Genomic DNA, 25,660 nt, shown 5'->3' on the forward strand with positions numbered 1-25,660 from the left:
CAAACTCAATGCCCTTTTCACCATGAAGGCAATACAGCAATAGGTGCTTTTGAAGCGCATGAAAAGTAGGCGGCAAGTTATAGTACTATCGTTTGTCATGCTATTTTTTGAATTCTATATTCGATAACGTTAGTCTGGACATTGACGATTCATGGGCTGCATAACATGTCTGCAGTAAGTAGTGAAATCTCTGTGGCTTCGGGCCGTCGTTCAAAAAAAATGTTGACAGCATCGAGCAGAGGAAAGAGGGTAGAAATAACAATGATTTTTGTTTATTGATTGTAAAAGCATTAATTAATCATATATGAGCCTGACCCGACAGATGCCTTGAAACTCGGTTTCCATATTAGGGTTCTAAAAGTGTCTAAGGACTGAACATCACCATACTCCTAAAAAATACATTTTATTCTGCCGTTACATAGTAAAAAGTTAATTACAAGAGTGCCCATAGGGAAAGCAGCCATTACTGTCAGTTTGGCAGAAGCCTAACAAAATTCTTGGAAAATAAAGCATTTACGTAATCCTTTTCTCTTCATATTCCCAAGTTTTACCTAACAATCCAAATGCCTCGAAGCTTGAGAAGTCGTTTAAACCGCTCTGATTCTTTGAATACTCCAGTTGAGCCATATACTGTAAATTTTGTCTTTCACAACTTTGCCGAAACTGCAAATCCTGTTGTTCCTGAACCTATTGAAGGTAAGGTTCCAGTAACAACTTCCCCAACCTACATGAGCCCAATTTTGGAATTAGGAGCTACCGTCAACGAGAATATAGTAAGGTGTAATTGGTGTGGCCGCACTGGACACCAAAGGCGTTCGCATAAGGATTGTGGAATGAGGATACTTTGAAACACTTCTGACAGGAGAGCAGCTTGCCCATGGTGCCATAGAGAAGGACATACACGCAGAAATCATCTTGACTGTGCGCTAAATCCAATCAATCAGCCATCTGAGCAACCGTCTCCAACACCAATTGTACAAGACTTTCCAAATGCCTCTCAATCTGAGGCCACAGCTGAAACTCTGGACCCCAATGTCATCGTAACAGCAGTTGTATGCCCCTTTTGTGGAATAGAAGGACACCAACGCCGATCTCATTATAATTGTGCCGAAAATCCTCTACGTACAGGTGCAATAGATTCTTTTTTGATGGCGCGAAATCCTGAAGCACCTGAGGCTAACCGAAATGATTTGGGAGGCATGAATGCTTTGTGCTCAAAATGTGGAGCCTACATGTGGATTGATGAAAGAAAGCAAAGAACAACAAGAGCTTCTCCAACGTTTCAAATCTGCTGTCAAGATGGCCAGGCAATCTTGAAGCCAGTACACCATTTTCCAGAGCTTATTGCCAATCTTTTGAGTGGCAATGACGATGTTAGCAAAGAGTTCAAATCGAATATTAGAACGTACAATTCTGCTCTCAGCTTTACCTCCATGAATGCAACTTTAGATCAATCAGTTGCGAATAATCAAAATGGTGCCTACGCATTCCGTATTCACAGTAGCGTCTATCATCTCATGAGCTCTGCACTTATGCCAGCAAATGATACACGCCCAAAATTTGCTCAAATATATATATTCGACGGGGAAAATGAGCTCCAAAACCGACTGAATGTTGCTGGAAACCCCAACGCTGAGAGAACCACTATGCGTCTCCTCCAAAATATGATGCACGAAGTCAATCCTTTTGTTGACTTATTTAAAACCATGGAGGAGCTATCAGTTGGGCAACCTGGAGGAATTCAGAATATACGAATGGTATTTCGTTCAGAGGATTCTCCTGATCCAAGAAGGTGCAATAGACCTAGAGTTCCAGAAATGGGTATACTATTGTTTGATGGCGACGATGAAAGCAGCAACGAACAGCCAAAAAATCGTGATATCGTTTTAAGATTGAAAGGCTCTGGTGATAACCTAACAAGGATTAATGAAACCAATCAATTCTTTGATCCTCTTCAATACGTTTTGATGTTTCCATTTGGCGATCCTGGGTGGCACATCAAAGTGAAAAGCTTTGATCCCTCTGAAACCGAAATCGACATTGCATCTGATAGCAATAATGATGATGAGGACAAAACCATCACCATCATGCAATACTACAGCTCAAGATTGATGGTACGACAAGGACAACAGCAAGGACTACCAAAAAATCAGCAAATTAGCTTGCATTCATTTGGAAGGTTATTTCACCAATACGTCGTCGATATGTATGCAAAGATGGAACAACAGCAACTGAATCTTATTAGATTCAATCAAGATACCTTACGAGCTGCTGTTTATAGCGGTCTGTTAGATCCGAATGCTCCCTGTATGGTGAACGGCAAATGTTCAAAAAATTACCCGTACCCATTCATGGACGAAACGACTATCAACCCAGAAGAATCAAGCAAAATTATATACAGAAGACGATTGATGACTGATCGTACAATTTCCAGGCATAGTGGAAGAATCACTATTGATAATCGTTGGATCGTGCCTCATAATCTTTATTGGGTCGCTAAATACAACGCACACATCAACGTGGAGATTTGCAGCCAGGTCAACTCGGTGAAATACATATACAAATATGTATACAAGGTCCATGACAGAGCACAGGTATACATGGGTTCATCTGCTCAAGATGATCATCAGGATGAGATCAAAAAGTTTCTTGATGCAAGATATGTCTCGGCATCTGAAGCCTGTTGGAGAATCATGTCTTTCCCTATGCATAAGGAATACCCCTCTACACAGCGCCTGGATATCCATTTGGAGAACGACAGAAGGGTGTACTTTAACGAGAACGAAAGTTCTGACCAGGTCTTGAGTCGTACACTTCCAGAAACAACCCTGACAGCTTGGTTCAAGCACAATCTCGAAAATCCTGAAGACAACGAAGCTAAGCAAACTTTGTATCCGGACTTCTGTGAAAAGTACGTTTTTCATAAACAACAGAACCCAAGAGTTTGGAGACCTAGACGTTCAGGTTTTGGTGGAGCCATTGGCAGAGTCTACGCTGTATCTCCAAAAGATATTGAAAAGTATCATTTAAGAATCCTATTGTATCGAATTCCAGGAGCAACATCCTTTACCTACATGCGAACGTACAATGGCCGCGTCTATCCGTCTTATCAGGCTACTGCCAGAGCAATGGGTCTTCTTCAAGATGACAATGAATGGAATGATACCATGTCAGAAGCAAGCACCACTATGTCACCTCAAAAAATACGGCAACTCTTCTGTATTCTGCTCTCCTTCTGCGATGTCTCTGATCCTTTTCAGCTATGGTTGAATTACAAACTGCATCTAGCCGAGGACTATCTGTATCGTAGGCAACAAAAGGCAAGAGATCTGAATCAACCTGTTCCCACTGAAATAACAGATGAGATGTATGGCCACTGCCTTCTTGATTTGAATCAAATTTTGGTTGCCAACCAATTTGATTTGAAAACTATGGATGGTTTCAAGGACGTTTTCCCTACTGTTGATACCAGGGATAATTATGCTTACCCTGAGGACTCTACCCCGCTGGAAAGGATGCATGCCACTCTGCTAATTGAAGCCTTGGAAGTTCCTGACCCAAACTCTTTGTCATTCAATCCAAGCCAATTGATAGCTTACAATGCCATTCAACGTTGCGCGTTAGCTGACGAAAACTATGATGCTGCACAATCCAAACTGTTTTTTATTGACGGGCCTGGCGGTACTGGGAAAACTTTCATCATCAATGCTTTGTTAGATGCCGTTCGCAAACAAAATCATATTGCAATTGCAGTTGCTTCAACAGGAATGGTGACATTACCTGAGGACATTCCTTCGGATTTTGTGCGTATCCCAGATGAAATGTATTTCAATTCTACCAACTTGCTGGATTTGCTAGCTGCTGTGTTTCCAAACATCAGCAATAGCTCAACGATTGACCAATATTTTGCGAAACGTGTTATATTGACCCCAAAGAACCAAGATGTCTCAGTCATAAACAATCTGCTACTTGACAACTAGCCGGGAAGAAAGTTCACTTATTACAGCTATGATCAAGTCTGTGATCCTCAATTTCGAATGCAGGTGCCTCTCGAGCTTCTCAACTCCATAGAATCTGGCTCTCTGCCTCCACATGAATTGGTTTTGAGAGTTGGGTCTCCAATAATGATCTTGAGAAACTTAGATCCTTCAGCTGGATTATGCAATGGAACCAGGCTAATCGTGAAATCTTTGGGTGTTAGAATAATTGAAGCCACCATTGCCACAGGGCCAAAAGCAGGAGACATTGTGTATATCCCAAGGATCAAGTTTATTACAGAAGCCAACGGAAGAATTCCCTTCGACTTCAGTCGCACCCAGTTTCCTGTGAGATTGGCCTTTGCCATGACTATAAACAAATCGCAGGGCCAAACATTATCTAACGTTGGATTATATCTTCCCTCTCACGTCTTCTCGCATGGTCAGTTGTACGTCGCAATATCAAGGGTCAGTAAGTCATCATCGATAAGATTCATGGTTGATCCTGATATTTCTGTACTGGAAAACTTACCTGGCCACTATACACACAATATAGTATACTCTGAGGTCTTTCAATAAAGTTTTTATATATTTATATCTCAAATTACATCCATTTTTTATTGTCAGGCCGTTAATCTCATCATTTCTCAACAGATATAAAGCTTTGTTTAATGGTGGAGTAAGCCTGCGGCAGCACGACGTTGTATACACCGCGAAGCGGTGTTGTGCAACTAGTCATATTGATAATATGATATAAATGTTAAATAGGGATCACACTTATTGAGTAGTAACAGATTGTTGCGAGGGCTTGGTTACGGGATGTAAATTTACCTGTGCTTTAGATAAAATACGCTTATTCAACTAGATGGGTTCCTTCACGTCAAGTAGCTATTACAAAATAATACTACTTCTATGGTGACAGGACAGAAATCAAACAGAAAAATAAAACTTTAGGGGGGGTAAAAAACTTCTGTTTACTGATAATGCATACGATTTGTATATTTAATATATTGTTGGCTTTGTTTGCTTGTTTGGCTTGTTTGGCTTGTTTGCTTGTTTTACTCCTTGATTCAATCTTCATGCGGACATGACTGCTCACAACAAGCAAGTAATCATCAGCTTCAATGGCGTTAAAAAGATGGCAATTATTCTCTTCTCTCTCTTTCCATTAAGCCTAAATTTCCTGAGACCTAGATGTATCGCTTTCACTTGGATATATCTCTCTCTAGCTGTCGGGCAATAGCCTGAGATCTAGATGCACCGTATATCCTTGGGTTTCTCTCTCTAGCCGTAGGGTAATTTAACAACTGTCTGAGGCCTAGATGTATCGCTTTTCATCTACTGGGGTTTCTTTCCTTAGTCGTAGGACAGTTTCGTTATGTTTGAAAAGTTAAATGCGTGATCCCTAGATGTACCGCTTTCACTTGGATATATCTCTCTCTAGCTGTCGGGCAATAGCCTGAGATCTAGATGCACCGTATATTCTTGGGTTACTCTCTCTAGCTGTAGCGCGTTAGGACAATAGCCTGAGACCTAGATGTATCGCTTTTCCTCTACTGGGTCTTCTTTCTCTAGCCGTAGGGCTATCGGTCTGGGGGATAAACATAACTCTTTTTGGGAGTAGAAGCATCTCTACCTTCTCGTGGTTACTCCTGTTAGTAAAAGTGTTCAGCTTTGAAGCTAAAAGAGATGCATTAATTATACCAATCTTCCCATTTTTTCGTATTACATGTAATACGAAATCTAGTTTCGTTTAATTTGTTGTTCCTGTCTTGTAAATATCGTCAACTGACGATTTGATGTTTGACAAACCCCTATAAGCTATTGAAATCAAAATAGCATTGATAACTTAAAGATGCAGTTGTCTTTTATTGTGGGGCCAGGCTCATGGTTCTGTATCATTAAGGCCATATTACCTTTTATTTCTGATCCTATGGGTCTATTCTATTGTCTATCTATTTGCTCGTAGCATGTTTCTAGTCATGTTTAAAAGTATATCCACCACTAGATGAAGACTATCTATTGCCTCTAGAACGTCCAGCGTGCGTCATAACCGCCATCATCCCAATAACAAGCTATATCGTTGTGCTATAATACAGCGATACAGCAGTGCCACTCTGCATAATATTTCCAGCTGAACATTTGGATGTAACAGCATGCTTTGATTCTAGATTAATGACTACAAATGTCTTTACGCCTTTGTATACTAACAAAAACGTGCCTATTGGCAAGCAAATGTATGAAGCACAATCAAATTAACCAGCTTTCAAGCCTTCGTATTTTGGCATGTAAACCTTTCTGAGCCACCAAGCCCGTACCACGGATGGACAGGTTCCTCTTCGCCAGCAAATTGCACTGACGCTGCAGCTTGACGGTAATCGCATCCAAGAAATGACCCAGCTGTCCCTTTGTGTGATACAGTGGGTATCCAAGGAATCTAACAGAGCCGGTCGACGATTCATCATACCATTCGATGTTAGTGACAGCTGCCAGCTGCTTCCACTCGTCGTGGCTTCGGCCAGACAGCGACACAAGAACTGTTTTGTCCAGGTTGACTTTTGCATTGGAGGCTTGACCATATAGCGACAGTAGAGACAATAGCACTGGCCATTCCCTCGGATCCGCCAGGAAGACTTCCAGATCATCGGCATAACTGAGCAGCTTGACACGAGGAGGCAGCACAGGAGCACGCAAGAAATCATCAGAGGTAGCACGAGGAATTTGAGAGGAAGCAACCTCCATCCGTTCAGCAATCCGAGGGCGTCCATCGGTAGACATGGCCATACCTCGTAACTCTGAGCACGCTAGAATGGTTCGAAGGAAAGGCTCAAATGCAAGATTGAAAAGCAAAGGCGATAGAGGATTGCCCTGACGATGGCCACGCTGTTGTTGGATGGGAGCACCCAACCAGCCATTGATAGACAGTGAGATATGTGTTCCAAAGAACAGGCTTGACACACTCTCTACCAACGAGGCGGGAAAGCCAAACTGATGGAGTACTATCCTCAGATACGTGGGGTTTACTCGATTATATGCCTTTTCCTGGTCCAACAGCACAGAAACATTGAGGTCATCAGGAGCAGCAGCACGAAAGTTGTTCATCAAAGTTTGGTTCAATCAAGCATTGTCCGAGATAAGCCGGTGAGGCATAAAGCCCGTTTGATAGGGAGTGATCAGCTGGGAGAGAACTTTCTGGAACCTGTTGGCAAGCAACTTGGTGAATAGTTTGGCATCGCTGTTGATCAAGGAAAGTGGTCGCCAGTTTTCGAGTAATTCTGGGTCACCCTTTTTGAACAGGAGCACCATCCTCGTCTGCATCCACGATGCAGGAAACAAGCCATGCAAAGCCTCTGTCAACAGTTGTTGCAAGAGACGCAGTACAGGAGGAAATTTCGCAGCCAAATATCGATAGACCTCGAATGGAAGGCCATCCAAACCGGGAGACTTGTTCTTGGGTGCATGGTCAAGCAATAGCAAGACAGAGTCTGCGGAGGGTGGTTCGATGAGCCTTTCTGCATCTGCTTCTGGTAGCTTCACCTCTTCAGGGACATTGGCCAAGAGAGAATCAACAGCAGTCAGATCAATTGCTTCAGGAGTATATAAATCTTGATAGAAGGAGCAGGTTTCGTGGAGAATGTCACCCATGGATGTTAGTTTCTTACCCACAGTGGCCTTCTTCAGAGATTGAATAGTTTGTTGAGCCTCCCGATCCTTAATCACATTAAAGAAGTACTTGGTGTTTTGTTCCCCCTGCTCGAGCCATCGAGTGGCCGAACGCAGCATGGCTTGACGAGTGTCTTCCTGAATCTTTTGCTCAATGATTTCCTCTAGCTTCTTTATTCGAGCCGATGCCTTCTTGCCACCCAGCAACTGTTCACGTTCACGTTGAAGACGAGAAACTCGAGCTTCGTATCGGGCCTTCTGGCCTTTGGTAAACTGTTGTGCACAGTACTTGATGATTGACTTTAGGGACTCCCACTTCTCCTGCACAGACCGTATACCCAGACCCTAAGCACCAGCACCAGAGACGCCTGATCCAGAGCCATCAGCACCAGAGATACCAGCACCAGAGACACCTGCCAAAGCCACATTTTCCCCACAGTAATCCGAAGCCAAAAAGAATGCCACTGTTGTATCCAACAGAGCTTGGAATTCAAGGTTTTCCAGCAAGTATGGATTAAAACGCCAACTGCCCGGGCCCAGCTTCACGTCAGTTGTGATCAGACCAATGGTTAAAAGACTGTGATCTGTCCACGGTGGTGGTATGTGGTGGGTTTGAGCATTGACCAGTCGAGTAGCCAGATTGGGAGGAGCAAAAACATAGTCAATAGTGGTACCGGTGTGAGGGAGGGTCGTGGTGCCGTTGGGAAAGCAGTTGAAGAAGTGAGTATTTAACCATTCCACAAAGGGCTTGATCCTAGGACCTCGAGATTCGACGGCATCATGTAAATGTATGTTGAAATCCCTAAGCAAAATCCATTGAGAATCCAGCATATCAGACCAAAAAGGCATGGACATCAGCATCGGAAGGAAAGCATGGCGACTGGCTGCCTGTGCTGGCATATACACGTTGGCCATTTTACATATGGTGTGCTCGGCAGCCTTGACTGTAGCTGTGACACAGCGTTCATCGAGAGAAATGGTAACATCCGTTAGCTCTAGGCCTTGCTTCAGACAAATGATGGCGCAATGTTTCGACACGACAAAAGAAGACCGAGGAAACATAAACGAAAAAGTAACCATATTATCATCAGAGAGGTGATCCTGCTGACGATAATGAGACACCTCCTGCAGACAGAAAACATCAAGCTGGAGGGTTTTGGAGCGTAAGAAAGAGGTGAATTCTTTCTGTATAGATTTAGAGGAACCCTTAAAGATGCTCCGAGCATTAAGGGTACCTACGCGTAATGATTGTTGTATCATTATGCCCTATGGGCGACATGATACACTGGAGTCTGCGACATAGACGCCGAGCTCATGGAATGACGGCGGAGAGGGAGCACATCAGACGTAAAATCATTGGAAGACGAAGCAATGGCAGTAGGCTGTTGATAATCCACATGCATATGAAGAGAAGAAGCTAAGGGAGCATGCTTGGAAGCATCGCTACCATTGGAAGTACGCTGGATGGTCTTTGGGTCTATCTCCATCTGATCCACGTCCTGCTCTTGAGATGAGCTGTCAAAGTTTTTGGACAAATTAATGATCTGGCTGTCGGTCACCTCGGTTGACTGACTGGCTGGTTGGGTAGGTATGGCGGCCTTTGTTCGACGGCGTCTCTCTGGTGCCTTAACTGTGCTACGCTGGTTGTCGACAGTGGAATCAGCGCGATCTTTCTGAATAGCGACATACTCATCCAGTGCTTCGGTAAACGTTGGTTCCTCCTCACAACAGAACTTGGCTGTGTGGCCCGGTTTGCGACATTTGAAGCATTGGCGTTTGACCAGGACAGGACATGAATCTCGAATATGGCCACTCTGGCGACAAAAATGGCAGACGGGAGGTGCCTCTCGAAATGTTGCAGGTACATAGATATCCCAGGCTGACAGGTACATCATGCGACTCTAAGGCTGAATTTCATAGGTGTGGCCTTCAACGTCCGTGTGCTTGACAGCAGTGTCGATCAGAAAGCTGACAAGGTCCTCGAAGAATCCATCTACAGTGTACTTCTTGATCTGGTATACCTTGCCATAGTATTTCAAGGAGCGTTGTAAGTCCTCCAAGAAAGTGGTCATGTCGGGCATGCGAACAATAGTCATCTGAACACGGGTGAGTTTGCCTTCGTTGTTGTCCTTGGCTGCCGTAGCTTTGTATACGACCTCCCTATGGGTAATGCCATGACTAATGGCGAGTTTGGCAGCCTCGAAATTGTCAAATTTGGCTTCCAATAGGAGATCGCCATTGGCCTTTTGGTGGTACAGGCTCAGAGGACGGAATTGAGCCAGAGGGGATATTTGCTCCTTGATTAAGCGATATGCTGCTGTACGATGCTCGAATGTTTTGCTTGGGAACGTAAACAAAACAGATCCGGGTGTCAAATCTTGTTGCAAGATGGCTGTAGCCTTGCGAGTGAGTACCTCGGCTTTCAGATCTTTGTGTTCATACAGAACTTCGGGAATCAGTTTAAATTGGTCATCTTTTGCTCGTTGTGGTTGAGCATTGGTGACCTTCTTGGACAGGCCTCGAGAGAGAACCTTGACCCAGGAAAGGTCAGAGGTGGTGGTCATGAGGGTGGGTAATGGAACACTGATGGTAGTAAAGTGGTTGAGGTAATTTAAGCAGTGGCGTAATTTTCACCTTAGGGTTAGTGATGGTTACGCGAAAGAGCCTATATTGAGTCTATTGATCCAAAGCAACTCCTGAAGCTTTGTTTGTGAAACCTTCATATGTGAAATCTCGACATTTTCGCCAAAAACCTCATTTCATATTTTTAAAGAGTACTCAATAAGCTTGTTCAAAACATCTGTTTTACTTGGTACCATTGGATGCGCCTTGAAAAGCACTTCAAGAATGCATTAGAAAGTAAGGTATGATAATCCCGACTTATATAGTCGAAGTTATCAAAAACGTTCAAAATATTCGAAATCAAGTCGAATTTGAGCTCGAAAAACTTTCGTCGCTTTGCAGAAAATTAAAATGCCGCGCTATCTTTTGCTTGAAGTTTGCATTCTACACCATTATGCTTACGAGATGGTGAAATAAAAGTAATGATTTAGAGTATAAAACAGAGGGATCAACCGGCGAAAACTCTATTTTTATATCTGTCCCAAAAAGAAGTATCCGTTTATCCTCAAGTTTCTGACTTGCGCCATATTTGCCATCGAAGTCGTCATGCCTGTCAACAATTCGTATACCAATCTCCCTTAAGCACTTGAAATTATCTCTTTCTCTCTTTTCGTTTTGCAGAAACACTTTCCCTTGTTATTGTACAGCAGGATTGGATGGCAGTTTCCCGTCATTCTGCAACATGAATTGCAATGCGAATGTAGGTATATTCCCCATGATGAGTCACAGCATTGAAGCGGCTATATTTATTGTTGTAAGATTTTAAACTTTTACACATTTGTCTGACCATATATTGATCTTTTTCTCGCATTTGTCTTAGAGCCAAATCAACATCATAGAATGCCAGTAACCAGAAGATCTTCAGTGGAAGTAGGATCCGACATTGAACTGAAAAAGATCTCGCATACCAATGCCAATAAAGATGTAAGTCCATCTGCTGCATCGGCTGTCTCCGAGGTCTTCGACACAACATCGTCAACAGCGCCTTCAGTCGACAACAACAAGACCAAATCTAAACTCTCAATTCCTTTCAAATCTTCGTGGCTCATGTGGTGGAATTCAGAAGAATGGTGGTCTTGCTGGATTGGTCTCATTTTCTTTGGTTGTATAGCATCTGCAGTAAAGCACAATATACCTCAACCTGAGTTTTTACCCTGGGAAACAAATCCCTTTCACACGTTTGGTACCACAGGCAATTTTGGTCTACTTGTGATATTTGCTGTCATGGGCATACTGCTGTGGATTGCTATGGCAGCCACAAGAGCTCCCAACTACAAAAGATTCCCCATTGGCTTTGTGTGCGTGTTTATGATTGCCCTTATCAGCAAGATGCTTGCCAGTAATGGTATGTAAAAAATGATTATCCAAACTTGTAGAACAATGGCCGCTGAATTCTATATTGTCTATAGTTGTGCTCAAGAAAGGCAGTGTGGGAGATTCCATCTGGGCTATTATTTTGGGCTGCTTCATCAGGAATGTCATGTCATTTGTCACGAAATCAAGCATCTTGGCTCCATGGCTCAAAGTGGCGCAACAAACAGAGCTCTACATTGCCATCAGTTTGGTGTTGCTCTGTATTGATATCAGTGTTTTGCGTCCATTGGCACCCCGTGCACTGTTTGTCAGTTGGATTGATACACCTACTCTGTTCATTGTGGTAGCCTATTTCGGGTGGAAAGTGCTGAAGATTGATACACAAACAGCTATTATCATGTCTGGTGCTACCTTCATTTGCGGCTCCTCGGCAGCCATTGCATTGGGCGCCAGCATGGGCGTGCCACACAAAACTGAAATGCCCATTGCCATCATTTCCATCTTTACCATTCCCAGCATCATTGCCCTACCCTATGTTGCAAAGAGCATGGCATTATCAGCTACAGTCAGTGGTGCCTGGTTTGGTGGCTGTGTTGATTCAACAGGTGCAGTCATTGCTGCTGCTAGCATTTACGGTGATCACGATGCCATCAACACATCTGCTATTGTGAAGATGATGCAAAATGTCTTGATTGGTCCTTTGTCTGTGATCATGGCTTGGGCGTGGTCTCGCTATGAGTTGCAGGCAGCTTATAAACGTGAAGAAGAGCTGATTAATCGCAATGAAAACCTGGATGATGCTGTAATCCAAGAGCAAGTACTAGACGATACTGCTGGAGAAGACAGTAATACACCCTCTGTAAAGCATCCTCGCAATATTCACGCTCCCTCTAAACCCAAAGAAAAGGCGTATATCTTGCTGTGGAAACGATTCCCCAAGTTTGTCATTGGTTTCATCATTACGGCTGTCTTGTTCAATACGACTATCAGCGATAATACAGAGACTAGAACGCTTGTCAATGACTTTTGCTTTTACGTGTCTGAATGGTTCTCCACGCTATCTTTTGTTAGTATCGGAATGGGCCTGCAATTAAGTGATATCAAGCAGAATATTCGTAGCTTGGGCAAACTGGTAACATTGTACATTGTTGCCCAAATGGTCGATATCGTTGTTACGTGTGTTCTGGCTTGGACGGCGTTTACCTATTTGTAATGAATAAAGTGCTAGCTTGCCATTGTTATGCAGCCTTATTACTTTCCCCTGCACCTTTTTTTTTTTTTTTTTTTGTATGGCATATATTCAATGCTTCAAAGTTGGTATGATGATCTAGCTTCAATCCAATACCACGTTGAGATTCACCAAAGCAAACAAACTATATATGTTGCCGTTCAAGCGTATTCCCCTTGATATGGACATGCAAGAGCATAAACACTGTGCTGCTGTCAACAGATCGACATGGCTGGCTCCGTTTCAGTTGACTGTGGTAGGCATGATTTCTGCATTTGTGCTACATAAAATGCTTGTTGGTTGTATTCAAATTCCTTCTTTTCTTTCTCTTTTCAATACTTCTTATCATGGATAATTCTGTGATATCCACCCAGCCCAGTCGAAATGAAACAGCCTCCAGAACAAACAACGCACTGTTCAGCCCTGGGACAAGTACGTCCAGAACAGTGCGAGTGAATTGGCTCAAGTTTCTATTCTACTCTTGGAAAAGAATATCGATACTAAGCAAGGTTGTCGTTTCTTGCAACATAGTATTAGTCATTGCACAGGTACATAGCTATAAAGAGCGCTGTTCAGTATATCGGTTGATCTCACCCAGGGAAACATGTATAGGTTGCAGTCGGTATAGCCATGCTAGTGACAGCAAGAGGTGAAGCCTGTGATCAGCCGCTGCAAACATTCATCATTGTTTACATAGTGCGCACTGTCATATCTTGTCCTTTTTACGTTAGCCAACATTTTGAGAGGGCAGAGGAAAGATTGCGTATACGCAGACAACGGGAGAGAGATACACGGCGAGAGGAGCAGGTACGCCAAAGACGCCAGCAAAGGCGAGAGGAGAGACGTCGACAGCGTGCTCAGCAGCAGCAACAGCAACAACAGCAGCAACAGCAACAACAGCAAGCGGACAGCGAGCAAGTAACGCCAGCAAATACACAAGAGCAACTTATACCATCGAATGCCTCTATTCATTCCACTGTTATTGAACCTAGATCAAACCAAATTTTTACTATTACTGAAAGGTACATTGGGCATGCTGTCTGTGTCGCAGTGCAGCAAAACTAAACGTATGACATAGATTACGACCACTTATCGATCTCTTTTCTGTCTTATGGTTCATTGTGGGCAACTACCTATTATTCAGCTCCAAGACTTGCTCAACATTAGCACCAAGACTCTATTACACATCTCTCGCCTATGTGTTGATTGGCTATTTAGTCGTCATTGTACCTATCTTACTGTGCACATCTGCTATTTTCTGTCTTCCCTGCGTGATGTGTAAGTTGCTGAGCGGAATTGAAGAGCATGTAAAACTAACCAGTTCGTCTCATAGTGGGTATGCGTGTTCTGAATATCCCTGAAATGGACGGCATGGATCAAGGTGCGGGACAGGAAGAAATTAGCAAGGTCCCTGTGTATCGATTCAGAGTATCCGAGAGCCAGCAAACACAAGGCGTGACAACGCAACCTTCAGAACAAAAGGGTAAGGGCATTTTGGGCAATCTTATGCAAGGAGGATATCGTCATCAACTGGATGCAGAGCAAGGCTCTGTGGATGATATTTTTATCACGCCATCCGAAGATGCCATGTGTTGTATATGTCTGGCAGAATACGAAGATCAGGATTTATTGTGTCGACTGTGGTGTGGACATCACTATCACAAGAGCTGCCTCACTGAATGGCTTGCACTCAACAAGAAATGCCCACTGTGTAAACAAGATTTTCGAGGAAAAGAGTACGAAGAGGACAGCCAAGACGAAGACGATCCAGATGACGACGCTCTCGAAAATACAATTCCAATGCACCAGCTGCACACTGCGACTACGCCTGATCATCGTTCGTAAATACCTCTTGTATATAAAAATTCCGTTCGAGAAAGAAAACATCCACTGTACAATAAACAAGGAGCTTTTATCCAATCAACGGTATAATACCCGACAAGATCCTGTAAAGATCTCGGGATTTACTCTTTCTTCTTGTATTTCTCTCAACACCATGATGAGCAGCACAAAAGTATCACTGAAACCTGCCAATGCCTCAGAGAACCGCATGCCAGTAAAGAGCCATAGAAGACAAGCATCCATTGGTCTCGGTATTGTCACTCATCTCACAGAGCCAACTGTGATCGCTCCGCGACGACAGAGGATTTCGAAGAACGACTCATTCTTTGATACAGCTGCATCGCTTTCAAATCCAATGAAGCCTCCACCATCACTGAGCATACCCACCAAGCTCAAACATCATTGCTATCATCAGCATCAGCACCATCCAGAGACAGCAGGAGCAAGACCTACATTTGCAGATCGCATCCGAAGCATTGTATTAGCCAATAGAAAAACTGCCGCCAACACGCCGGTTGTTGAACGTAGCAACAGTAGTAGCAGTAATAGTGATCAAAAGAAAAAGAATGGCAAGCTAAAGAGTAGCTCCAGCAGCACCCACAGCAGTAACAACATCAACCTCTCGTTTCCTGAGGAAAAAATCATCCCACTCCCTAGTCCTGCACAGCCCTCGTTGTCGAGGACCAACACATTTACCAGACACTTAGTAATCACGCCTATACTGACACAACAAGATGCTGACACAGCCATGGAAGAGGACGAGAGCCATACACCGCCGCCTAGCTCTGCCATTCCCATTATCTCACTCTCTCCTAGCTTTTCGCCCAACAAGACCAACGTGATTCCACCACTGCAAGAAGTGCCCATGCTGGGAGACATGGAGGATGATCCAGAGTATCACTGTAGCAATGGCAATATCACTCGAGAGTTCAAATATCCTTCGCCCGCACCAACGCCTTACGACGATGTTGATAGTCTGCTAGGAAAGCATATTTGGAAGTTTCGCATCAAAAAGCTCTTGGGAGTGGGCGCGTTCTCAAAAGTGTTTCTGGCCCACAACATGGAAGAAGGCGGTTTGTTTGCAGTGAAGATGATCAACAAGGAAAGAATGTATCAAGATTTAAGAGTGAAATCCAGTATAGAAAGAGAGGTTGGTGTTCTCAAGGTGCGTATACATGTAGATGGCCCTTAATATGCTGCTGCTAACTTTTGTACTCTAGTTCCTCAATCATGGCCGCATTGTTCAGTTGGAGGCGACTATGGAAACAGAGCAACATCTATGTATTGTGCTGGAGTATGTTCAAGGCGGCGAGCTGTTTGATTTTGTTCAACACATGCATAATGATATACATCAGGTTGGGATACAGTCGAATATAGACGAGCTGCTGATCAAAAGGCTGGCATTGGAGTTGATACAAGTTGTACTGTGGTTACATGAGCATAATATCGTACACCGTGATCTCAAACTGGAGAGTAAGTAGGCGCTCAAACGTTGAAATTGAGACAATGATTAATCATAGGTTATAGATATCCTGGTTTACTTTGACGAAGAGACGGGTGAACCGCATATCAAGGTGACAGACTTTGGCTTAGCTCGCATTGTCAATCCACAGGAACCAAAATTAACAACCCGTTGTGGCAGTGAGGAGTATGCTGCCCCTGAAATTGTGCAAAGTCTAGGCTATGATGGCCGCTTGACCGATACATGGTCTATTGGTATCATCATATTTGCTTTGCTGGTTGGGTACTTACCATTCACGTATGATGCGAGCAAGGGAGAGAAAATTGCACACCTATTCCATCGTATTGTGATGGCACAAGTCAAATGGCCACAAAATGACAATATTAGCCTCGAAGCCAAAGAAGTGGTGGAGCAAATTTTGGTGCGAAATCCAGACAAGAGAGCTCGATTACAACAGATTAATACCTTACCTTGGTTCACAACTTAATCAATAATATATGTAGTAAAAAAATAAGCAAACATTTTGTATATAAACAGCCCAATCATCTTCCGTCCAAAGCAGCTATGACCAAACTTTGCGATAAAAACGATCATGCTGCAACTGGGTTCTTGATTGCAAAAGTTACAGTTCTGAGATGAATGCTTCTCAAGATAAAGCAAATTTGAGTAATGAATTTCATATAACAGCCTGCTAATCACAAGTGATTACGCGCAAGAGATTGATGTATCAGATGTGGACAAGCGTTCTATTCAAAACCGCTTGATTATACCTTCTTGCTTCGTCGTAGAGTGGCAAAGGTTTAAAGCTGTGGAATTTGAGGCTTTATAGACTAAAATTCACGGGGAAAAAAAATAAAAAACAGTAAAGTCAACTTGATAAAGGTATGCTTTATTATCAAACTGATAGGTGTAAAGTAAACTGAAGTATCTCTACTGGCCAGGTAGATGATCCTTCTTATATACTATAACAATGGATAAAAGTTCTATTAATTAGATTGAAAAATAAGTCAGCTCAGATCAGCTAATGTCTAATCATGCTAAAAGACAACTCCAGCAAGCTAATCATGATTTAGCTTTGCCTGGATGAATAATTAGACTCTCATCCGAAGTACCCTGATCTATCCTTTCTATAAGGATAATTAATATCGATCTAGTAGCATGTATCCGATAGGTACAATCTCCTTAGTCTATATCAATAGTACATATCTGAGTGTATATCGCTGAGCATACATCTTTAGCATGTATCTGGATATATGGCAGGTCTATAGCATATCGTATGCATGTCTATAGCATGTCTCATATATAGTACAAGTCTGTAGTACATAAAGTATCTGTAGCTAGTATCACGGATATAAGCATGTGTCTTATGGCGTGGATCATAAAATGCACATCTGAAGCAACAAGCTCATATTGCATTAATCTTGGTGCCTATCCAGATATGGTAAACATCCGTAGTCAATGTCGAAATACAAGTGTAAGTCTATAGCGCCATCCATGTTCGTGGTGCCATCTATAACCTATATCTTATATAGTATGAATCTTGTAGTACTAGCGTATCTGAAGTCCATATCTTCTTATAGTATAAATCGATATCGCACATCTAATCTAGTGTACATACAGTTTATATCTAAATCTAGTAACTGGATGAACTGTCGGAATGCAGATCATAGTGGACGTATTCCACAAATACATCCAAATAACATGAATTTGAATGAGAACTATTTGATGAATTTTGGTTTTCAATAAAGTTGAGTTTGGGTGGCTGTTACATTGCAGGTACATCGCATGTTTGGCGGGACATTTGGTACTGGGAGAACCCTATACCTAATGTTCCGTACTACTGTAGTACCACCTATTATATAATATTCCCTGGAAAATACCGGTATATTTTAAAAAACATTGCTCACATAAAATTATTTACTGGATAATGAACTCAATGATTGCACCTTATATTACTCTTGAATAAAGAAGGATTTAAACTGTTTCCATTTAATTACGCTTTTATTATTACAAACGACAAATCATGATAAATGACAGATCAACAGAAAATCAACCCGTTGTAAACCGTTTCTCTTTCAATCCCTCAGCCAATCAGATTGCTCAAAAACTCCGCTGACCTAAAAAAATTTTTGCGAGGGTTTCCCCCTGTTTTGATGTGAGGCAAAATTTTAAGCTCCGATATATATAGCAATATAGCTGTTACTATCATCAAATTTCCCTCAGGTGCTAGAGCATGCCTTACTTACACCACCTAGCTTTTAGATTCTGGTGTTGAGACTCTCAATCATCACTAAAGTAAGTAGCAATAATTAAGTGGAGGCAGCCTATCCATCTCCTAGTCTCGGATAAAGTCTTGTTGAGCTTCAGCGATAGGCACATCCACCACAACGTAATAAAGAGGTATGCTTCGAAAGAAACATAATAAAAGAAAAAAGGAAAAGAAGAAAAGAACATACTACTATAGGAGTATAGTAGCATGTAGATAAAAAAAGGAACACTCACACAAAAAAGTGAGTCAAAAGAAAAGCATAACAACAAATACAACATCAAAGAATGTTCAGAACAGCTTGCTGTTGTTGCAACAAAAATGCATGCATGAGCAACGCGCATGGTGGTAATAGTCGGATGTCAAGCAACACAAACACGCACAATTGCATGAGCAACATCAGTATTATAAGTGTGCAATACAACATAGTGATTAATGTTGTTTCATGTGAAGCGACAGAGGCGACACAAACAACAACCCACGGCCATATAACAAAGTAGTATTACAATGGCAATACAGATATATAGCAGTATATCATGCTTGTTGTTCGTACATACGAAGCAACAACATCGCAAGCATCCGTTGAGCTGATCATATCACAGCCAACGAAAGAAAAAGAAATCGTAACAAAGCAAACATCATGAATGCATTATCACGAGAAAAAAAAGCAATAATAAAAACGTCCAGAGAAGTTTTATATCATTGCGACCAAAAGAAAAAAAAAAGTTACTTACCACTTGCCGCAGCCACGGATAGACCAGCAGAGAATAGACAACTACCAGAGATAGACCAGAGAACAAACATACAACTGAGACAGCAGACCAAGAAGAAAGACCAGACTAGCAGCAACAACACCAGCAGCAACACCAGAAACAACAGAGACAGCAAACCAAGAAAGACCAGACTAGCAGCAACAACACCAGCAACAACATCAGCATCATAGAAAAACCAAAGAACGAACGGCACCAGAGACCAGACAAAGATTAAAGAAGCAACCACTAGAGATAGAGACCAACGAAGCAACCACCAGACATAATAAACCAAAGAAGCAAATAGCAGAAATAGCAGAGAAGTAATGGCAGCAGCACCGACGTCAAACAGGCAGAAAATTATCGAAACCTAATAAACAAATTCGATTAGTACTGATTTTACGTCTTCTAGTGCTTCTTATCGAATAGTACCTACTATATTCCACTTTAAAGAAGCAGTATTAAGCACTTTTAACAGTGCAAGGCCGTGTTATCAGAAGCTAGAGTGTTATTTTTAATCAAAAGTGTTCTAAAACGAATATGGTTTGATACTAAACGCAATTTGCAAAAAGGATAAAAAACGAGGGTATGGAAAAATGAGAGGGCGCCTTAACCGACGTCACGCCCAGTAGATTTGGCCTCAGCCTTCTGCCGTGGCAACCGTAACTGCTGCACTTTAATTTGAAATTGTGCAGTGGGTATTTTCGTGTTCAAATTCGACTTGATTTCACATTCTTTAAACGTTTTTGCTAAATTTGACTATGAGAATTGTCCTTGTTATACTTTACTTTCTGATGCATCTATAAAGAGTTAATGAAGGCGCATCGAATGATGCTGGTTGCATTTAGCTTTCAGACCGAAAATAATGAGCAATTTGCAAAAGTATGAAAACAGGTTTTCTGTAAATATGTCAAGATTTAGCTTATGAAAGCTCCAGAGAAACAACTTCTGATGTTTTATTTTATCTTTACGATTAATTTGATCTAATATGTATCATAGGAAAAGTCTTCATTTTTGCGCTGAAAAACGCGATCGTTTGATTTTCAAGAATTTTCCCTTGCTAATACTCATGTGAAAATGACGATTTTTAGTAAATTTGCAATGACCCAAAAAAATTGAGATAAAGCACCGGTAAGAGAAGCGTGGCCAAGAGAAGGTGTGTGGTGCTATTCCAAGCGCTCAAAACGCTTTGTAGCATGAGTTATTCGCGCTTCAAAATGACTAGATTTAGACAGAATTTGGCCTGAAAATAAGGCGTAGTATTTTGTGCTGACAAAGAAGTGAGTAGATTACAGTTCTGTCTAATGTCCCTGATGTTCTGCATTGTACAGAGTTCAATCTCTAAGTTATAGACACTTTTATTCTAATCCTGGCCATCAGATCTTTCAGATCTTTCTTTTTGAAATGCTCGATTACAGTGGTTCTAAGACTCGAGCGTCAGCGATGCAGTGAAATCAGGTTTAAATAGATTTCACAAAAAAATAAAGCAATAACAAAAATACAATAGAAATCAACTGTATTTTATTTTGTGTATAAAATGAACTGAAGACCCTGGAATTGAGTAAAAAAAAAGAAGATTATTTATACCTTTGCAACTAGCTTGTAGACTTAGTGATGATAGAGAGCAGTAGGTGCTGCTATTACGATATCTGGCAAATGTTGTTGATGTTTGATTTAAAGTGGTAATCAATGCAAGAGCACTGGCCATAAGGGTCAATCTGAGTAACCTTGATGGGCTTGGATAAGCTATTGTCATAGCATGATTTAATGTAGCCTTGACAGTTTAAGGCGTGCTGTTTGTTATTGAATTGTGGAACCCTTTATCTGGGATATTGTGCAACTATGGTAGCAGGGCATAGTTATCATATTTGAATATGCTTGTTATTGATTTGATTTTATTTCGATAAAGATACCATAACCTATTGATGATGTATCATTTCTAAACCGGATCTCCAAATGCGTAGAAACAATCAGTTCAGGCACCGACCACATCAGATTAAAAACTTTGACATGAAACAGGATTCAGTTACGATCCGAATTATGGCATGTTCAGGAAAATAGATTTGATCTATTATCCTATCACCCAAATCAACCCATCTAATACCTTATCCTCGCATCAAATCCCTCAATTCGAATAGTATATAAACCCTGTTATTTCCAGTGTAGTAAACGACATTCTTTACCTGATTAATTTTATACTCTTTTTTATAAATAATTTATTTCTGATAAATCACCTATTACGACCATCACGGGTGTGAGTGAGTACACTGTGACCAGGAGTGATTCATTCACACGATGTAAGAGATAAGTGTGCATCTTTACTTTAGTATGCTTAAATGGTTATTGATATACATTGAGCGCTTTTATTAATACATCCAAATAACATAAATTTGAATGAGAACTATTTGATGAATTTTGGTTTTCAATCAAGTAGTTGCGTTTGGGTGGCTATTTCGTTACAAGCGTGTTTCGTTTTGGTTATTTCTTCTTAATTATCAGCGTTGTTCAACATTGTGGATAGACTTTAAGCTTACCTTTACGGTTAAATATGATATATCTGTTGTGGACGACCATCAACAGGGTTTTGCTGAGTTGAAAAGCATTTTGATTAGCCCGAGCAAGCCGTTAGATTCAAATTTGCATAGTACCACTGACGCTCAAGTCTTAGAACCACTGTAATCGAGCATTTCAAAAAGAAAGATCTGAAAGATCTGATGGCCAGGATTAGAATAAAAGTGTCTATAACTTAGAGATTGAACTCTGTACAATGCAGAACATCAGGGACATTAGACAGAACTGTAATCTACTCACTTCTTTGTCAGCACAAAATACTACGCCTTATTTTCAGGCCAAATTCTGTCTAAATCTAGTCATTTTGAAGCGCGAATAACTCATGCTACAAAGCGTTTTGAGCGCTTGGAATAGCACCACACACCTTCTCTTGGCCACGCTTCTCTTACCGGTGCTTTATCTCAATTTTTTTGGGTCATTGCAAATTTACTAAAAATCGTCATTTTCACATGAGTATTAGCAAGGGAAAATTCTTGAAAATCAAACGATCGCGTTTTTCAGCGCAAAAATGAAGACTTTTCCTATGATACATATTAGATCAAATTAATCGTAAAGATAAAATAAAACATCAGAAGTTGTTTCTCTGGAGCTTTCATAAGCTAAATCTTGACATATTTACAGAAAACCTGTTTTCATACTTTTGCAAATTGCTCATTATTTTCGGTCTGAAAGCTAAATGCAACCAGCATCATTCGATGCGCCTTCATTAACTCTTTATAGATGCATCAGAAAGTAAAGTATAACAAGGACAATTCTCATAGTCAAATTTAGCAAAAACGTTTAAAGAATGTGAAATCAAGTCGAATTTGAACACGAAAATACCCACTGCACAATTTCAAATTAAAGTGCAGCAGTTACGGTTGCCACGGCAGAAGGCTGAGGCCAAATCTACTGGGCGTGACGTCGGTTAAGGCGCCCTCTCATTTTTCCATACCCTCGTTTTTTATCCTTTTTGCAAATTGCGTTTAGTATCAAACCATATTCGTTTTAGAACACTTTTGATTAAAAATAACACTCTAGCTTCTGATAACACGGCCTTGCACTGTTAAAAGTGCTTAATACTGCTTCTTTAAAGTGGAATATAGTAGGTACTATTCGATAAGAAGCACTAGAAGACGTAAAATCAGTACTAATCGAATTTGTTTATTAGGTTTCGATAATTTTCTGCCTGTTTGACGTCGGTGCTGCTGCCATTACTTCTCTGCTATTTCTGCTATTTGCTTCTTTGGTTTATTATGTCTGGTGGTTGCTTCGTTGGTCTCTATCTCTAGTGGTTGCTTCTTTAATCTTTGTCTGGTCTCTGGTGCCGTTCGTTCTTTGGTTTTTCTATGATGCTGATGTTGTTGCTGGTGTTGTTGCTGCTAGTCTGGTCTTTCTTGGTTTGCTGTCTCTGTTGTTTCTGGTGTTGCTGCTGGTGTTGTTGCTGCTAGTCTGGTCTTTCTTCTTGGTCTGCTGTCTCAGTTGTATGTTTGTTCTCTGGTCTATCTCTGGTAGTTGTCTATTCTCTGCTGGTCTATCCGTGGCTGCGGCAAGTGGTAAGTAACTTTTTTTTTTCTTTTGGTCGCAATGATATAAAACTTCTCTGGACGTTTTTATTATTGCTTTTTTTTCTCGTGATAATGCATTCATGATGTTTGCTTTGTTACGATTTCTTTTTCTTTCGTTGGCTGTGATATGATCAGCTCAACGGATGCTTGCGATGTTGTTGCTTCGTATGTACGAACAACAAGCATGATATACTGCTATATATCTGTATTGCCATTGTAATACTACTTTGTTATATGGCCGTGGGTTGTTGTTTGTGTCGCCTCTGTCGCTTCACATGAAACAACATTAATCACTATGTTGTATTGCACACTTATAATACTGATGTTGCTCATGCAATTGTGCGTGTTTGTGTTGCTTGACATCCGACTATTACCACCATGCGCGTTGCTCATGCATGCATTTTTGTTGCAACAACAGCAAGCTGTTCTGAACATTCTTTGATGTTGTATTTGTTGTTATGCTTTTCTTTTGACTCACTTTTTTGTGTGAGTGTTCCTTTTTTTATCTACATGCTACTATACTCCTATAGTAGTATGTTCTTTTCTTCTTTTCCTTTTTTCTTTTATTATGTTTCTTTCGAAGCATACCTCTTTATTACGTTGTGGTGGATGTGCCTATCGCTGAAGCTCAACAAGACTTTATCCGAGACTAGGAGATGGATAGGCTGCCTCCACTTAATTATTGCTACTTACTTTAGTGATGATTGAGAGTCTCAACACCAGAATCTAAAAGCTAGGTGGTGTAAGTAAGGCATGCTCTAGCACCTGAGGGAAATTTGATGATAGTAACAGCTATATTGCTATATATATCGGAGCTTAAAATTTTGCCTCACATCAAAACAGGGGGAAACCCTCGCAAAAATTTTTTTAGGTCAGCGGAGTTTTTGAGCAATCTGATTGGCTGAGGGATTGAAAGAGAAACGGTTTACAACGGGTTGATTTTCTGTTGATCTGTCATTTATCATGATTTGTCGTTTGTAATAATAAAAGCGTAATTAAATGGAAACAATTTAAATCCTTCTTTATTCAAGAGTAATATAAGGTGCAATCATTGAGTTCATTATCCAGTAAATAATTTTATGTGAGCAATGTTTTTTAAAATATACCGGTATTTTCCAGGGAATATTATATAATAGGTGGTACTACAGTAGTACGGAACATTAGGTACAGGGTTCTCCCAGTACCAAATGTCCCACCAAATAAGTAAAGTACCGCATATCATTGATTTCCAACATCTATGTTTGAATTTTTCCATCAAGATTAGCTATCTTTTACCTCATATCCAAGGCTCTGAATGTACAAACATATTTCCGGTTTTAAAAATTGGGCCATCTGAAATCCAGTTCTGAAATATTACTGATGCTAAAACTCTGACAATAACATGTTCCTAGTAAAACCTTACGAAGAAAACAATAGTGCAGTTGGATGGAACTTAGATTGCATGGTAGGTTATCGATGACTGATGATGAGAGACCGGTAATTTTCAAGATAATCTTACGATGCACCTTGAATTTCATATGAGAACCTATCAATTACAAGAAGTAATTGCAAGCCATAGATGGATGGATTAGAAATTGGAAATTGTTATATTCAAAACTGTTTGTTGATATTTACTTACATTATGGTTTGACAAACTCTAAAAGCAGTATAGCAGCACATTTTATGAAAACAGAAGGAACAGCTATTCCAAGCTCTATGTTAATGCTAGAACCTTTATATTAGGGCTATTATATACCCCCTTGGAGGGGCTGCTATACATATGGACGGATTTTCAGTCGCTATATTGGTTGTCAAATAATTAAGCGAGGAAAGTGTAAAGTAGCCAGTATATAAAAGAACAGTGTTTGGACGCTGTTTCTTGATCAACGTTATCCGACTACTGTTACATCTAACGGGTCCCTACCCATTAGTTTCCATGAGTGAAAATACCTGTATCCAATTCATCATAATGCTTTATATTCTTCTGATTTAATTTATATGTCGTCCTTTGATAAATTAGCCTTTTTTTCAAATTTCCTTGCAGCAGATGGCTCTATAAACTGTTTGGGATTACGTAATTAAATTCAAGACATTAGAGTACTGGATGACACGTTCACATACGAACCAAGTGGAGGCCACAAGATCCAACCCTTATGGCCTCAATTTTGTATTTTTTTTTTTTCTTTTTCTTTTTTTTTTTTTTTTTTACCATGGCGATAACGTAAGATGATTTTGTGCAAGAGCCCTTAATTTTACAGCACACAGCATCAAGAATCAATCTGTAGATACCAGGGAGACACTACCGAATAAGCTCCGTACATTGATCGTGGAAGTTGCTACAATCAACGAGAAAATGCTCAAATTTTTACGGAAGAACGCCCTGCACTAGAGCAATTTCACTCTCGAAATCTTCTAATAATCTCCACATTAACGCATCCCA

At 41.0% G+C, this 25,660-nt stretch overlaps 7 protein-coding genes across 7 annotated transcripts; 4 read left to right on the plus strand and 3 right to left on the minus strand.

Annotated features, from left to right (window-relative positions):
- Positions 1 to 563: 563 nt before the first annotated feature.
- On the plus strand, positions 564 to 3,980 carry ATC70_009483 (uncharacterized protein; the record flags this gene model as incomplete). The annotated part of the gene is made up of 2 exons (XM_064828715.1): positions 564 to 773; positions 945 to 3,980. The coding sequence occupies 2 exons, from the start codon at positions 564 to 566 to the stop codon at positions 3,978 to 3,980; spliced, it is 3,246 nt and encodes a 1,081-aa protein (XP_064685917.1).
- Positions 3,981 to 6,227: 2,247 nt separating this feature from the next.
- Positions 6,228 to 7,079, minus strand: ATC70_009484 (uncharacterized protein; the record flags this gene model as incomplete). Its single annotated transcript, XM_064828716.1, has 1 exon — positions 6,228 to 7,079. The coding sequence occupies one exon, from the start codon at positions 7,077 to 7,079 to the stop codon at positions 6,228 to 6,230; it is 852 nt and encodes a 283-aa protein (XP_064685918.1).
- Positions 7,080 to 7,094: 15 nt separating this feature from the next.
- ATC70_009485 (uncharacterized protein) lies at positions 7,095 to 8,702 on the minus strand (the record flags this gene model as incomplete). The annotated part of the gene is made up of 2 exons (XM_064828717.1): positions 7,095 to 7,903; positions 7,994 to 8,702. The coding sequence occupies 2 exons, from the start codon at positions 8,700 to 8,702 to the stop codon at positions 7,095 to 7,097; spliced, it is 1,518 nt and encodes a 505-aa protein (XP_064685919.1).
- Positions 8,703 to 8,899: 197 nt separating this feature from the next.
- ATC70_009486 (uncharacterized protein) lies at positions 8,900 to 10,204 on the minus strand (the record flags this gene model as incomplete). The annotated part of the gene is made up of 2 exons (XM_064828718.1): positions 8,900 to 9,541; positions 9,614 to 10,204. 2 exons carry the CDS (start codon positions 10,202 to 10,204, stop codon positions 8,900 to 8,902), a joined length of 1,233 nt encoding a protein of 410 aa, XP_064685920.1.
- Positions 10,205 to 11,102: 898 nt separating this feature from the next.
- ATC70_009487 (uncharacterized protein) lies at positions 11,103 to 12,789 on the plus strand (the record flags this gene model as incomplete). Its single annotated transcript, XM_064828719.1, has 2 exons — positions 11,103 to 11,607; positions 11,672 to 12,789. 2 exons carry the CDS (start codon positions 11,103 to 11,105, stop codon positions 12,787 to 12,789), a joined length of 1,623 nt encoding a protein of 540 aa, XP_064685921.1.
- A 362-nt stretch (positions 12,790 to 13,151) lies between these two features.
- On the plus strand, positions 13,152 to 14,649 carry ATC70_009488 (uncharacterized protein; the record flags this gene model as incomplete). Its single annotated transcript, XM_064828720.1, has 4 exons — positions 13,152 to 13,352; positions 13,417 to 13,826; positions 13,883 to 14,082; positions 14,138 to 14,649. 4 exons carry the CDS (start codon positions 13,152 to 13,154, stop codon positions 14,647 to 14,649), a joined length of 1,323 nt encoding a protein of 440 aa, XP_064685922.1.
- A 151-nt stretch (positions 14,650 to 14,800) lies between these two features.
- On the plus strand, positions 14,801 to 16,595 carry ATC70_009489 (uncharacterized protein; the record flags this gene model as incomplete). Its single annotated transcript, XM_064828721.1, has 3 exons — positions 14,801 to 15,811; positions 15,867 to 16,119; positions 16,174 to 16,595. The coding sequence occupies 3 exons, from the start codon at positions 14,801 to 14,803 to the stop codon at positions 16,593 to 16,595; spliced, it is 1,686 nt and encodes a 561-aa protein (XP_064685923.1).
- Positions 16,596 to 25,660: the final 9,065 nt, after the last annotated feature.

Source organism: Mucor velutinosus, assembly GCF_035048745.1.
Source record: "Mucor velutinosus strain NIH1002 chromosome Unknown tig00001563, whole genome shotgun sequence".
Classification (NCBI taxonomy): domain Eukaryota; kingdom Fungi; phylum Mucoromycota; class Mucoromycetes; order Mucorales; family Mucoraceae; genus Mucor; species Mucor velutinosus.